This window comes from Hypanus sabinus, chromosome 12 (genome assembly GCF_030144855.1).
Source record: "Hypanus sabinus isolate sHypSab1 chromosome 12, sHypSab1.hap1, whole genome shotgun sequence".
Lineage (NCBI taxonomy): Eukaryota > Metazoa > Chordata > Chondrichthyes > Myliobatiformes > Dasyatidae > Hypanus > Hypanus sabinus.
Window position 1 is genome coordinate 68100505 of NC_082717.1, and position 15115 is coordinate 68115619.

The following is a 15115-nucleotide window of genomic DNA, read 5'->3' on the forward strand; positions in this document are numbered from 1 at the left end:
TAAATAGTAAAAGAGTAACAACAGTAGAAATTAAGTTGCTAGAAAATACACTGGAGATGTAGTGATGGGGGACAAGGAAACGGTAGATAAATGGAATAAGTATTTAGAATTCATCATCACGATGGAAGACACTAGCAGTATGCCAAAAGTTCGAGAGTGTCAGGGGGCAGAAGTGAGTGCAGTTGTTGTTACTAAGGAGAAGGTGCCTGAGAAGCTGAAAGGTCTGATGGTAGACAAGTCACCTGGAGCTGATAAACTACACCCCAAGGTCCTGAAAGAGGTGGCTGAAGAGATTGTAGAGGCATTAGTAATGATCTTTCAAGAATTAATCGATTCTGGCATAGCTCTGGAGGACTGAAATATTGTAAAGTCACTCCACTCTTCAAGAAGGAGGGAGGCAGAGGAAAGGAAATTATTGGCCAGTTAGCCTGACCTCAGTGGTTGGGAAAATATTGGAATAGTTTGTTAAGGATGAGCTTTCAGGCAACTTGGAAGCACATGATAAAATAGGCCAAGCTCAGCATGGTTTCTTGCCTGACAAACCTGTTGGAATTCTTTGAGGAACTAAAAAACAGGATAGACAAAGGAGCATCAGTGGATTTTCAGAAGGTGTTTGGCAAGTTGCTGAAAGAGCCTATGGTATTACAGGGAAAGTTCTAGCACGGATAGAGCATTGGCAAACAGTGAGAATAAAGGGAGCGTTTTCTGATTGGCTGCCAGTAACTGCAGGTGTTCTGCAGGGGTCAGTGTTGAGACTGCTTCGATTTACGTTATATTTCAATGATTCACATGACGGAACTGATAGCTTTGTAGCCAAGTTTTCCGATGGTACGAAGTAGGTGGAGGGACAGATAGTGTTGAGGAAGCAGAGAGTTTGCTGAAGTATTTAGACAGATTAGAAGAGTGGGCAAAGTAGTGGCAGATGGAATATAGTGTCGGGAAATGTATAGTCATGCACTTTGGTAGAAGGAACAAAAGCAGAGACTATATTCTAAATGGGAAGAAAATTTTAAACAATCTGAGCTGCAAAGGGACTTGGTAATCCTCATGCAGGATTCCCTAAAGGTTAACTTGCATATTGGGTCTATAATGAGGAAGACAGATGCAATGTTAGCATTCATTTGAAGTGGACTAGAATATAAACTATATAAAATGCTGAGGTTTTACAAGACACCGCTGAGGCCTCACGTGGAGTATTGTTAGTAGTTTTGGGACCCTTAAGTAAGGAAGGATGTGCCGACTTTAGAGAGGGTCCAGAGGAGGTTCAGAAAAATGGTTCCAGGAATGTAAGGGTTATCACATGATGAGCATTTGATAGCTGTGGGTCTGTACTCACAGGAATTTTGAAGAATGAAGGGGCTTCTCATTGAAACCTATCAAATACTGAAAGGCCTAGATAGAGTGGATATGGAGAAAATGTTTACTATAGTGGGGGAGTCTTGGAACAGAGGGCACAAGCTCAGAATAGGGGGATGCCCATTTAGGAGAGATGAGGAGTAATTTTTTAGACTTAGGGTAATGAATCTGTGGAATTCATTGACACAGGTGGCTGTGGAGGCCAGGTCATTTTGTGTATTTAAGGTGGAGACTGATAGGTTCTTGATTAGTCAGGGCATGGAAGGTTACGGGGAGATGGCAGGAGAATGTGGTTGAAAGGGAACTGGATCGGCCATGATCAAACAGCTCGAGCAGGCTCAATGGGCCACATGCTAATTCTACTCTTATGGTCTTAGTCTTTAATCTAGTAATATTTTAGGTCTTGCACTGTACTGCTGCCACAAAACAACAAATTTCTGACGTGTCAGTAACAATAAACTGGATTCTGGATTTTATGATTAAGATTTCTATTTAATACTGTAACATTAACGGTTCCTCACAATTTAAATCTGATTATATCTTCCATTAAACTTTTATATTGAATTCTGAATATTGTATCAGTAGTATTTAAAGCTGTTTATCTGTTGTTGTTGTTGTTGTGCTGTTTGGAGCTGGTTTTGATTTGGTTTTTATTTGAGAAGTTTTAAAATGTGTCATCCAAAAATTCCACTCAGTTGACCCCAGATTCCCAGCAAAAGTTGGATGGTTGTTTTCAAAAATTGGAATTTTATAATATCTCACACCCACCAGAGAAAGGGATGCTGATACTAATTATTTTTTATGGTATTCTGTCAAACTGGCTGTCTAGTATTCTCATAGAGTTGAGTGAGCAGGTAAAGCAAGGATTTTAATTAATGTAGCTGTTTCTACACTTCACTTAACTTTATAATTGGCTTCCCATTTTCTGTCATTAATTAGATGATTTCAGATCTCACTAACACTTAGGAGAATACAGTGCCTCAGCTTACAATAATTAATGAACTCATTCCAATTTAATGCATTTTCACAGTACATGTACATATTTCTTGCCAGATCATTTTATTCTAATATTATGTCTTTGGCTTGGCATCTTCCAGCACCCTTACCCTTCAGAAGAACAGAAGAAGCAGCTTGCTCAAGACACAGGACTAACTATCCTGCAAGTGAACAACTGGTATGTAGTTTAACTTTGTTTACATACTGACAGCACCGTTGCCTGCGGCAAATCACGGCAAATGATCTGCGTTAAGACAACACACCTCAGTTGTTTGTATTCCCTACTGTTTACAGAGAAATGTCTTCCCTCTAGATAAACCAGTGACTATTGTCACTTTGTGGCTCACTTTTATTTTCTTGCAGTACATGAGCATTTTAACGAAGCGCTGTACAATAAAGTAATTAGATTAAGGCTCCTTAAAAAGACAAAGAAAAATTACAATAACAATAACTTTTAAACAGATTTATTTTTCCTCTCCTGTTGAGCAAATAAATAATATGTAGATACACAATTATCTTTAAATACTAAATGGCAATGATATCACTGAGGAGATGGCTTGAAGCAGTCGCTAGTGCCGATCTTGACATGTGTGACAGAACTAAATCTGCATTGTTCATACAGTCATTAACCCGGAGTGCCTTGGTGTTCTTGTGTAGTCGTAGAACACTACAGCACAGAAGCAGGTTCTTTGGCCTCGCTACTCTGTGTCGAACCATTACTCTGCCTCATCCCATTGACCTTCACCCGGATCATAGCCCTCCATACCCCCTAATGTCCATGTACCTATCCAAATTTCTCTTAAACGTTGAAATCAGCCCGCATTCATTCCACTCTGTCACCGCCCTCTGAGTGAAAAAATTCCCCTTAGATGTTTCACCATTCACCCTTAACCCATGACCTCTAGTTCTAGGCTCATCCCATCTCAGTGGAAAAAGCCTGTTTGCATATACTGTATTTACACCCCCTATAATCTTGTAAACCTCTATCAAGTTTCCCCTCAATTTTCTACGTTCCAGGGAATAAAGTCCTAACCTACTCAACCTTTCCCTTTGACTCAGGTCCTTAAGTCCTGGCATCATGCTTGTACTTTTCTTTCTGCACTCTCTCAATTATATTTACATCTTTACTGTAGGTAGGAGTCTAAAACTGCACACAATGCTCCAAACTAGGCCTCACTAACACCTTCTACAATATCCCAACTCCTGCACTTAATATATAGAATTATGAAGACTACTGTATCAGGAGCTTTCTTTACAACCTTTTATATCTGCGATTCCAGTTTTAAGGGATCATGGATCTGTATTGCCAGATCTCTGTATTAAGTTCCATCTGCCATTTTTCCAGCTCATTTTTCAAGCTGGTCCAACCTGCTGCAAGCTCTGATGGTCCTCCTCGTAGTCTATTGCACCCCCAAACCTGGTGTCATCTAGAAATCTGCTGATCCACTTTACCATGTTACCAGCCAGATTGTTGATAAAGACAATAAACAACAACAGACCCAGCAATGATCCCTGTGGCACACTACTAGCCACAAGCCTCCTGCCAGAGAGGCAAAACCACTTACTACCACTCTCTAGCTTCTTCTGCGAAGCCAGTGTCGAATCATTTCAGCTGTGTTGTAATTCAGCTCCCTCATGCTCTAAACCAATTCCCAGATGATATCATCAACAGTCCATGTTTGAGTTGAAATAAGCAAACAAAAATATAAGAAAACAAAGAGACATTAATTTCGTTCTTTCTCAGCTCATGTTTAAAAGGCTGGAGGCACCCTCTTTAAGTTCTTGTTATCACAAATTTAAGTATTAGGTTTAAATGGTTAGAACATAACTGCAGGAGTTTGACTAATTTTAAGAAACAGGTATAAATTTATATAGCAGCCAGCTTGATATCCTGAGGCACTTGCCCTGCTGAACTTCTTCTGAATTGATGTTATGGTTCATCTGTATAAAATACAGCACCCAATGTGTGGTACAAAAAGCTCCACAAATAGAAATGGGGCAATTTCCTGATGTTGATTGTGAGATAGATAATGGCCAAGGTAACAGAGATAACTTTTCTGTACTTCTCTTGAATACTTCCATGTAACCTTTTAAGTTTACCTGAGAAAGCAGTTGGTGGCTCTGTTCAAAGTCTTCCCCAGCATCTCCGAGCACGCAGCGCTCACTCCTTGCTGAGTTGTTTCTGTGCTAAAACAATTGGACTACAATCTACAAATTTATGACTCAAAGCCAAGAGCTAATAAGTAATGCACATAGGGGAGAAATCACAAAATGTTTTATCATTCAGAAGTTATTAACCCCATTGCCACAACATCTGTTAAGTATGTATTTTTGACATTTGCCCAAATTAGCTGACATTATAGATTTAAAGAATTTATTTCTACCCACCCCAAGCCTCACATACTTTTTCCCTGCCCTCAGTCTTCACAAAAAATTAGTCCTTGGCAACCGGCTGTTCCTTTACCCTTGGGTCCCTTGTGTGCACCTTTAGGTGATCATCCAAGACAGCTTGCACTTATGTAGCATATTTGATGCAGGTAGTCGCCTCATGGATCTACATGGAGGCTAGAGGGTACACATGAGTATGAAGTAGAGTGTGGCTAAACTTTCTCAGCTTCAGTCTGCATATGGCTATTTTACAGCAATCAGCGAAGGGAGTCCAAGTGGGGCCTCCCCCTCTCTTCTTAATCCTCTACTTTCTGCATCAACTTTGACTGAACTCATTGCACAAGCTAGAATGGAATTTGGCTTCTTCTAGTGTATACGTGCAACTTGCTGTTCTCTATGACTTCTTTTTAATCCAGGCTATGGATTGGGGCTTGACCCTAATGACTCAAAGGTATCAAGTAGGTAGTTATTGTGTACTTGGTTGCTTGGCTTCAGAGTAATATCGGTGCTGGAGCTGCCTCTCGGTCCGTTAGCAGCCACCTGTTCAATACACTGAAATGATATATACTTTTTCCATTTGTCCTCAACAGATAAAACAAACCCCATTCTGTTCAAAAGCTAGAGCTGTGCAGCACAACTTCGTAACAAGGGGTGATTTGTTGCTGTGTGTCAGCACAGTATAAATCAGACTTCATATACTTGCAGCACTGAAGTTTTGCTGGGTATTGAAATCCAATATCCATTAAAATTATCTGTATCTAATTAATTGTCTAAATATTTTAGATGGATATTTGTGGTAGGAAATTCTACTCCCTTTGATGTGAAAAAGCAGAAAGCCGCCAAAATAGATTCATAGTTCACTGAGGTATGCCAGTTAGCAGATAAAAGTATTTGTTCTCTCAATAAGTGTCAGAGATTAATATTTTACAGCCTTAATTACAAGTATAATCCATTTTTGTGATTAACTAGGGTTTCAGTGTTGACATCATCTGCATTAACAAATCCTTCGGTTCGTGGCAGACGGAGGAAGCCTGTGGGAGAGAGTTGTAACATTATTAAACTCCATTACAGAAAATGCAATTTCTGTCACTATAATCCTGGTATTGTTCAGTTTCAGTTCCAGAGAGATAACTAGCTACTTACAATATATTTGCTTTTGAAGCTTTAATTTATAAAGTGCACTATCTGGCAGACACAGACACACTAACATGAGTGAAGCATGTAAGGGTTATCAATTTCCATGACCTAACAGCAACCTTAGGCAATCGATTTCTCCAGCTGCAGGGGGCAGAGGATAATGGGATAGCATTTTGCCAACAACCTATGGGAAAGAAGTGCCCATGGTGCTTTGCTGGCCATAGCAGTTTGAGTGCACAGAACATTTCCATTCTGGCTACAAGATTGCACTCAAAGATGATGTAGGGTGGAGTAACTAGAGTGCATAATAACTGTGTCTGGCTGTTAATATTACTCGTGTTATACTTTGAATCATCCACAAAGGCATTGTAAAGAATCATGTAGTGGAATTCCTTCCTGTCATAACTAACCATATGGTTGTGTCCTTACATATGGTTAAATACATATCTATATGGATATACTAGCAATATTTAGATAAGTGGTTGAAGAAATATTTCATCAAACTGCTGAAGCAAATCATTTTTATATGTTTAAAATACTGTGTATATATAATTGGACTATTTATAATATATTTAAAAGTTCTCTGTTTTAAGATTTTCTTGTGCTTTGTGAGAGGCATCAGGTTTGTCTTGGTTTTTATAGTAGTTTCTTGGTCAGAATATCTTCTTGCTATTGATAACCCTCTTTAGAAAACTCTTCCAAAGGTTCAATCAAACATTTCTGGCCATCATTCCTTGCACTTGAAAGCACAGCTTTCAGCCAAAACAAATGTATTTTTATATCATGCTTAATTGAAAACTTCTTCAGAATTCTTCTGGGATAGTAACGTAAATAAAACTCACAAAAGGGAAAAATGATGAATGATTGCAATAAATGTTGGTATGTTGAGGTATATTAGTAGAATTCTCTGTGTAATTCTTGAAAATGCACTTTTGTAGAAGAATATTTTACGCTCTGTGTTTTGCTAAGGCACATGCACATTTTTGTATTATTAATGACAAGTTGCCATAAATCTGTGTTGCACAGATTAAATAAAAATGCTGAGGGGCAGGCTGGGTGCAGATCAGTCATAAATTATTGGCAGAAAGCACAGCATGTGGGAATGCATGAAATGCAAATACAAACATAAATGCTTGTCTTGAAGGACAGTAGTTGTGTTTGCAGAAAAACAATTGCATTGAGGGTGGAAAGAGAATACCCATTCTTGTAAAAGAGATGGGAACTGTTCAGAATGTGGTACAGAACAGATGCATTGTTCACTGCTTCTTGTGAATAGTCCGTATGCCATTACGTGGTGCGAGGTTAAGCGGGCTACTGCCTACGAAAGCAAACAGTTATACATTATTTCATCGTGTTTAGAATAGGGATCTTCTTTCATTTCTATCACTTTAGTTAAGGCCCCATTGAGAGTTCAGCACAAGATTAGAGGTTACTTCTCCACCGCACTTCTCACAGGGGGGAGCAAGGACTTTGATTTTTCAACAACAGTGTTTGCTGTTGACCAAGATGAAAATTGCCCACAGCAGTTTAGTCCTGTGTATGGTGTGAACTTCCCTTTTACTGGCATTGCATTAGTTCAATTGAAACCCTGATGTCCAGCAAATTAATTAAAAATATTTCAGATACAATACCAAGAAGTTATTAGGTCAGTATCAAGCAGTTCTACCAGAGGACTCCATTGACTGAACATGGGGAAAGAGGTCTACATGAAGATAAAGTCATACTGCACAAGGGATTAACAAGCAGGCTGAGGTGAAAAGAAAGGTGACCTTGGTTTTTATTGCATTTTGTTTCAGACTTCAACTTCTTTGTTGCAACACATTATTATTGTGCAGTATGTTTAGCTCATATACATGTGTAAGTTATTCAAATACTTATTGATGTGCTTCACTCTCAAATCAAAAGTTACGTTCATTTAAATTGAAGACAAAAGGATGTTGTGTATGCATGTGTTTAAATATATATATCCATAATCTCCTTTTAAACATTTAAAATATAATACAGTATCATATATAATATTGTATAGTATATAAAATAATATATCATAGATTGTACAAGTCTGGTCCTCAAGTCAGGCAGCATTTCTTTATTTTTTAATCAACTATCTGCTGGACTGTGTTGATCTGAGTATTAATTGTTCCCAGTCAATTGGGAGGAATGATTAGATCAGAAGAGCATAAGGAAACAGGAGTAGGCCACCACACTCTTCAAGCCTGCCCTGGCATTTAATATGATCACTGCTGATATATGCTGGCCTCACTCCTATTCTTTGCCATGTTTCCGTACGCTTTATAATCCTTCAGTCTATCAAGTATTCATCCCCCTCCATTTTAAATACTTATAATAACCCATTTTCCACCATCTGCCACACTAGAGAGATCCAGCAGTTCTATGTAGCTCCATTTTAAATGACCATACCCTTGTAGTTATGTTCATCTGCTTGAGACTCTCCCACATTCCACCATCTACCCTGCCAAACCCAGTGAGATATTAAGTATTTCAGTAAGATCCTCTGAAACATCAATCCTCTAAACTTCAAGGAATACATTCTCAAACTATTTATTCTCTCTTTATAGGACAATCCTCTCATTGTAGGAATTAGCCTGGTGAATCCCCTTCTTACTTACTCCAGTGTTACTCTGTTTTGTATTTGTTAAGGGGAATTTGTGCACAGTATTCCAGGTGAGGCCTCGCCAACCTCCTGTACAATTGCAACAAACCTCCCTATTTTTAAACTCCAACCCTTGGCTGCAAAGACTAAAATGGCATCATGGTGAGTGAACTTGAACTTGAAATCAGAGCCGAAGGTTCAGGAGAAAAATTCCCTCAAAGGGCAAGATACAGTAATCCATTGGGACGTGTGTTCTGCTCTGCCAGCAGTCAAAAGCATAGAACAGCATCTGAAGGTAGAAGTAGGAAACCTTATGAGATAGTGTAGGCTTAAATCAATGAGGATTTAGAAAATTATAGCCTAATCAGCAAGAGCCAACATGGTTCTCTACAGAACAGGCCTTAATTATTTTAATTTAATTTTTGAGGAGATCGCAAAGATAGGAGAGCTAAATCAGATGTGAACACCAGAATGTTAGAACATCCTTTCATATAGTTACACCAAATCTACAGAAACTCTGCCCTGCCAACCAGTGCTGGCCTCCACACAAACATGGTCCCACCTCTTGACATCTCGCAGAATCAGCAAATTCCCCAAAGTATTTCTGCCGTTCACTTCAGCTGCATAGTAATATGTCCCACATTCACATCACTCTTACTGTAAAGAACTTATATTGGTGCCTCCTAGTTACGAACACTCATCATGTAAAAATGTTTCCATGTACACCTTGTTAAGCCATTTCATTTCCCCTCAGTCAGCCCTTTAGCAATTTCCAAATGAAAGAACCCCTAATTAAGCAAACTATTATTTATACTTCTGAGTGTAGACACTTGTTTGATAGACAGTTATTTGCACTGGACCATTTAATGTTATTCACCAGTCACTTTATTCTGATTATGATCCAAATGCATTCAAGTTAATTAAGAATGTTGGAAGAACACTGCAAGCAGGGATCAAAAGTGCAATTTGTAGATGCATTCTAGAAGTGGCAGCAACTTTCTACATTCCTTCAGGCATCAACTTTGCTCTGTCTGTGAAATCAGTTGTGCACTGGCACAGGGAAGTTGTTAGACCCAGCAAAGCAAAGTGTATACTACTCTCTCCTTGATAGTGGTCGGCCACCACTTCCACAGCAAGAATAAGATTCCAAAGATTTTCAGAGTTCAAGCAGTACATTCTGATCAGGGGAGTCAGGAGATATGGGATTCTAAATTTAAATAATGTTCATTTCTGTCATTTCCTGCCCAGTATTTTATGTGATCTACAATTGTCATAGTTGGGAATTGCTGAACTTTAAATTGGTGCAGCTCGTCACTTCCTTTCTAAACTGTGTTAGATTACAGAGGACGGTGGGGGAGGGGGAGGGTGTGGTATCTTCTAAACATTTACAAATAGCTGCTAGGCTATTATTACTTAACTAGGAGGATGAAGCGAATTATATTATTATAAAGACTTCAGATTAAATTCCTTTATTTAGTATTCTAAATAATTTCTATTAATTCCATGTAACCATGGTGTTGCTGTCTTTGCTTTTATAGCTTCTGGTATAACTAGCCATGAATGTTTCAGCAGTTCAGTGGTTTGCAGGTTTGATATTACCACCGTTACATATTGAACCTATTTGTTCTGGTTACGTTGGCCACTTTCTTACTGTTGCCTGTACGAGCTTGCCTGTGCGAGGGGTAGCACTTCATCACTCCTGAGCCCAAAGATCCCAAGCGGGAGAGCTTGGCTGGGAAATCAGTGCAGTACGAGGAACTGACTATCTTTCAGGTCAGATAGAGGATCAAGTTTTAGTCTGTGAAAGAGCCTTTGATATTATTTCAAAGAAAAGCATGGCAGTTAACTTTGGAGACCTGATCAATATTTGTCACAGAGTCGACATTATAGAAGCCGATTACCTTGTCACTGCTGCATTTTTTACGGAAGCTTACCGTGCACAAACTGGCTGCAGTGTTTCTCAGAATACAGTAGTGACTGCAATAGAAAAGTACCTCATTGTCTGTAAAGTCATTAAGAACAGTTTGAGATTCTGAAAAGTATGTAAATATCAGTTTGACTCTTTCCATTCATGCCTTTTCACTTATTTTGTCTGAATTTCCCAGAAACTCATCTGCATCTTCCTCACAGCCCTCTCTTTCACTCAGCATTGGTTTGTCAGCTTATACCAGTGAGTGGTATAACTGTTCTATGAGACACTGATGTAAATTGTGAAGAACAACAGCTCCATCAGTGACCATTACAGCACTCTACAAATCATTCTCTCCATAACCAAAAACAAATTATTTATTCTGAACATTTTCTCTGTTCCCTAATTTTCATTTCACACTACTATATTATTCCTGCTACCCTGTGCTTCCATTTTTTAAAAATAGTCTATGCGCTACTGTTCTGAAATTCTTCTAGAAATCCAAAACCCAACATCAACTGGTTTGTCCTTGCCTGTTCTGCAAATTGAACTTTCAGCAGACTTGTCAAACATGATTTCCCTTTTACAAATCCAAGTTGACTCTGTACAATCCTATTCACACTTTCTAAGTGTCTTCTTCCCTAATAATGGGTTTCATTATTTCCCCCACACTGGTGTCAAGCTAACAGCTATGTAGTTCCCTATTTTCTCTCTCCCTCCTTTCTTTAATATGTGTGGCTGTTCAATGACCTTGTATCATCAAATACCTCCTTGGAAATAATTTTGAGACTGGTATTTCATAATGGATTCCTGTAGTTGTCAAAAGGTGTACAGGAGTTGCAGAGATACTGTATATTGAAGGGACACATCAGGTAGTTTGATCATCACTGGTCCCATTCACCCATTTTTCTAGGAGTTTTCTCATCTAAGCTAATAACTCCAAGTTACCTATGGCTAGTAGTTACATATTGTTTGACAACAAACTTCAAAGCACATGTCTATATTATTAAAGGGGCTACTTCAAGGCTAATTGGTTTTGGAACTTTTTCTGAAGGATGGAACCAACAATGGTTAATTTCAAGAAATCGGTTGCACCACTTTAATATTTTCCTGAAGCTCCTGCTCATTCTCTCACATCTGCAGAATGCCTGATATCAAGATGTCTTTCCAAGATGGTTTTCCAGAGGTGTGGTTGGAAATATGAGATTGTAGAAAAGTCACAGATGTGCAAAGGCAAGGTCTAAGAAAATTAGAGCTTACTTGTATTCTCTGAACTCCGTAATATCTTTTTAAGAATCCTCCTTGCGCCTAACTTACTAATGCAACTGGACTTGATCATATGGGATATCATCAGACAGCATACATGTGTGCCTAGATAGCACACACACCTGTAATATCAGTGCAAGTCCTGTGAATAACAGATCAGGAGGCCTGTGCAATGTTTGCAGGACCTCTTCAGGCGTTTCTTTAAGAGAACCTGCCATGGAGCATGGTCTTCAAGTCAAAACTTAATAGCAGCAAAGGCACTTTAGTTGAACTGTCCATCCTCAATATGTGGGACCTTCAGACCAAGATGGATGGTCTGTACAATGTCTGGAACAACAGACAGGCATACACAGCACTATATCTTCCACCGGACAGACCACAACCAGCAGTTAGTTAACACTTCCCCTCCCCTTCCCGGCGTATATGGCCCGACCTAATGCTGATCACTGTGGTAGAGGTTCGACCCTGCATTACCACTTAAAATGACTGTTCCCTTTAATCTCCCCCACAAAATCTATGATCTACACCCATGATCAACCTCACATGCATGAAAACTTCCTGTCAAGTTCATCATGTGAGGTCTGTTTTAGCACATATATTGACATGGCCTCATACCTTGTTTTTTTTGCCGTGAGAGAACTAAGTCATTTTTACCAGCCTGCCAGACTTTGCTGAATTAACTTTGTGGTTTTTCACCTCAAGTTATTTTACTGCCCTCACAACTATAAGGCAAGGTGCAGTGTAATCCTTTCCCTTGTGGGTTAACCACAGTTAGGAACCTAAAGTATGAACTTGTTCAACCTGCCTGCATTATTTCTGTGACTCCTGCACTAGAATACCTAGATCCCCCTGTACTTGCATTCTCTCCATTTAGGTTCTCCCCATCTACGTTCCGATTTATTCTACTGAAGTTCATGATTTCTCACTTCCCTGCCTTAAACTCCATTTGCCTACCCAAACAACCTATCTATATCCTGCTGTGGAATCACAGTATCGCAACATGCCATTCCTTTGTATTGTTGGCTATATTGGAAACCTCACATACTGCTCCTTCTTCCAAATCATTAGTGTAAATAGAGAACAATTGCAGGCCAAGAACTGAACCTGCAGCACTCCACTAGTGACTCTTGTCAATGTGAAAAAGGCTCATCATTCCAACACACAGAAAATGCTTGAAGAACCTACCAGGTCAGGTTCCATCTATGGAGAGGAATAAACAGTTGACATTTTGAGCCAAGATTCTTCCTCCATAGATGCTGCCTGACTTGCTGACTTCCTCCACAGCATTTTTCTGTGTCATCCAAGATTCTCTACATCAGCAGAATCTGTTACGTTTTTCACTCTCGCTCTTCCTTTTCCGTGAGACAATCTATTGTAACCACGTCTTCTGATATTAAGGTTATTTATTCAATAACCTCCTATATGGCACCTTGTCAAATGCTCTTTGGAAATCTAAACACACAGCATTTACACATCCTTGTCTATCAGCTCTCCTTGTTACATTCTCAAAGATTCAAGTAAATTTATCAAACATGGCATCTTTCATAAGATAATGTTGAGTATGTTTAATTATATTCAGCTTCACTTAAAGATTAGCTCTTTCCTCTTTGATTATTGATTCTTGCATCTTGCCAATAGTAGCTGTTAAGCTAATTGGTCTGTAGTTCCCTGTCTTCCACCTTTCTTCTTCTTTGAACAAGGGATGCATTTAAGGGGGAAATTAAAGAATCACGAGGGAGAAAGGAATAAAAGGATCTGCCGATAGAATCTGAGTGGAAATCGAGTGAGAGGGGGTCTTTGTGGAGCATTAGCCAGTCTTAGTTTTCAAGAGAGGATTGATCAGATAGGGCTGTTTCTTTTTCAAAACAAGGGAAACTAAGTTGAGGCGTTTAAAACAATGAAGAGCACAAATAAAGCTCATGCGGAAAGTGAAGATTTAATTGGTAGACAGATTATAGAGAGAAAAGTGGAGTGGAGGTCTGGAACTTACTCATGGAAGGGTGGGAGAGACATCAAACTCATCACATTACAGTGCTTGGATGTGTACTTGCAGAGCTGCACTTTTGTGCTGGAAGGTGGGATTAAGCTAGAGAGCTCTTTTTCAGCAAACGTGGACATTGTGTCGCTTCTTGTGTATTGACAGTTGTTTTCCTGTATCTGCCTGAAGGTTTGGTATAACTCGTATACTCAGCACAATCTGGTTGCCAAATTCAAGCACTGCGCTGAAAACGAATGTGCAGCCTGTCTCTAGGTCGATCCATCATTTCTAAAAGAGGGCGTATCCAAGAGTAATAATTTTATCATTGTTTCAATTTGCATAAGGTCAACTGTTGAATGCAGTGTGAGCATTTTGAATAAAAAGATCTGATTTCTGAATTGTTTCTTTCAAGTGATCAGATACAGCAGTTTGCTCACTAGTTTTATTTATTCAGATGTAGCTTTGTAATGACACTAACCCACATCATTTGAGCTCCAGTGATATGACGGAGGAAAGCAGTCCCTCGGTGTTAACCTGACCTTCTCATAATTGAGACTGCTCCCTGCAAAACCACATCAGTAGCTTCTGATGGTAACAGAATAGTGTGATATTTCTGAATGTTTGCACCAATATTTGCAGTGCCATTGCCAATAAAAGCACAGCTTTCAATGGTATTTTGTCATCTCTGTTTTCCTGTCCTGTTACAACAGAGAGACTTGCTGCCTCTTCCTCTATGTACAAATTCTATTTCTAGGTTAGACTAAATGTCTAGTACCATTAAAAATATCTCAGTTTCAGAAGTGTTTAAACAGGTTGTCATGTCTAGAAATTCTGTCAAATAAGGAAACACAAACATTTATTTATTTTAAGGGATAAAATTTGGTGTAAGACTAGCATGCAAAAGATTCACGATTTAAGGTTGTTTATTGTCATTCATTAGCTGACAAGTGTAAAGGAGAATGAAGTGATTGTTATTTCTGATCCAGTACAGATAACAACACAATAAATATAAATACATAAGATTAGCTTATATACATACACTAATTGTGTGTGCATAAAGTACAAATGCCCCAATTGAATATAAAGTTTCTTTCCTATTTGCTTTCATTGTTGGCTCACAGATGCATGAACACTTTGTTTTCAAACCCTTCCATGGCAACTTCAGCCCAACTCCTAGTTTCTATTATCTGTAAGTGATTTGTAGCTCGAGTGTACCCTGAAGTATATGTGTCTCTTTGCTTTTGGCCCCCTGTGTACCCACGGTTCTAATCCCTGTTTCATGCTTTCAGCTGCTGTGGTCCTATACTTGAACATACCTTAAGTAAACCTCTCTGGCCCTCTATTTTCCTTTAAGACACTTAAAGCCTAGTTCCTCGACCGAGCTACTGCAATAGGCATTGCTCAGGGTTTGAAAGTGAATGGTGAAGAGCAGTGCTAAAGGCTCTATAGAAATGCATGTTTCTGTTCAGAACAT

At 39.0% G+C, this 15115-nt stretch overlaps 1 protein-coding gene across 2 annotated transcripts in view; it reads left to right on the forward strand.

Annotated features, from left to right (window-relative positions):
* meis1a (Meis homeobox 1 a) overlaps positions 1 to 15115 on the forward strand; it is a 203925-nt gene that overhangs the window by 119199 nt on the left and 69611 nt on the right. For both annotated transcript variants that reach the window (XM_059986168.1, XM_059986167.1), the window contains exon 9: positions 2454 to 2530. In XM_059986168.1, the coding sequence (XP_059842151.1) occupies positions 2454 to 2530 (77 nt within the window). The remainder of the gene's footprint in view (positions 1 to 2453; positions 2531 to 15115) is intronic.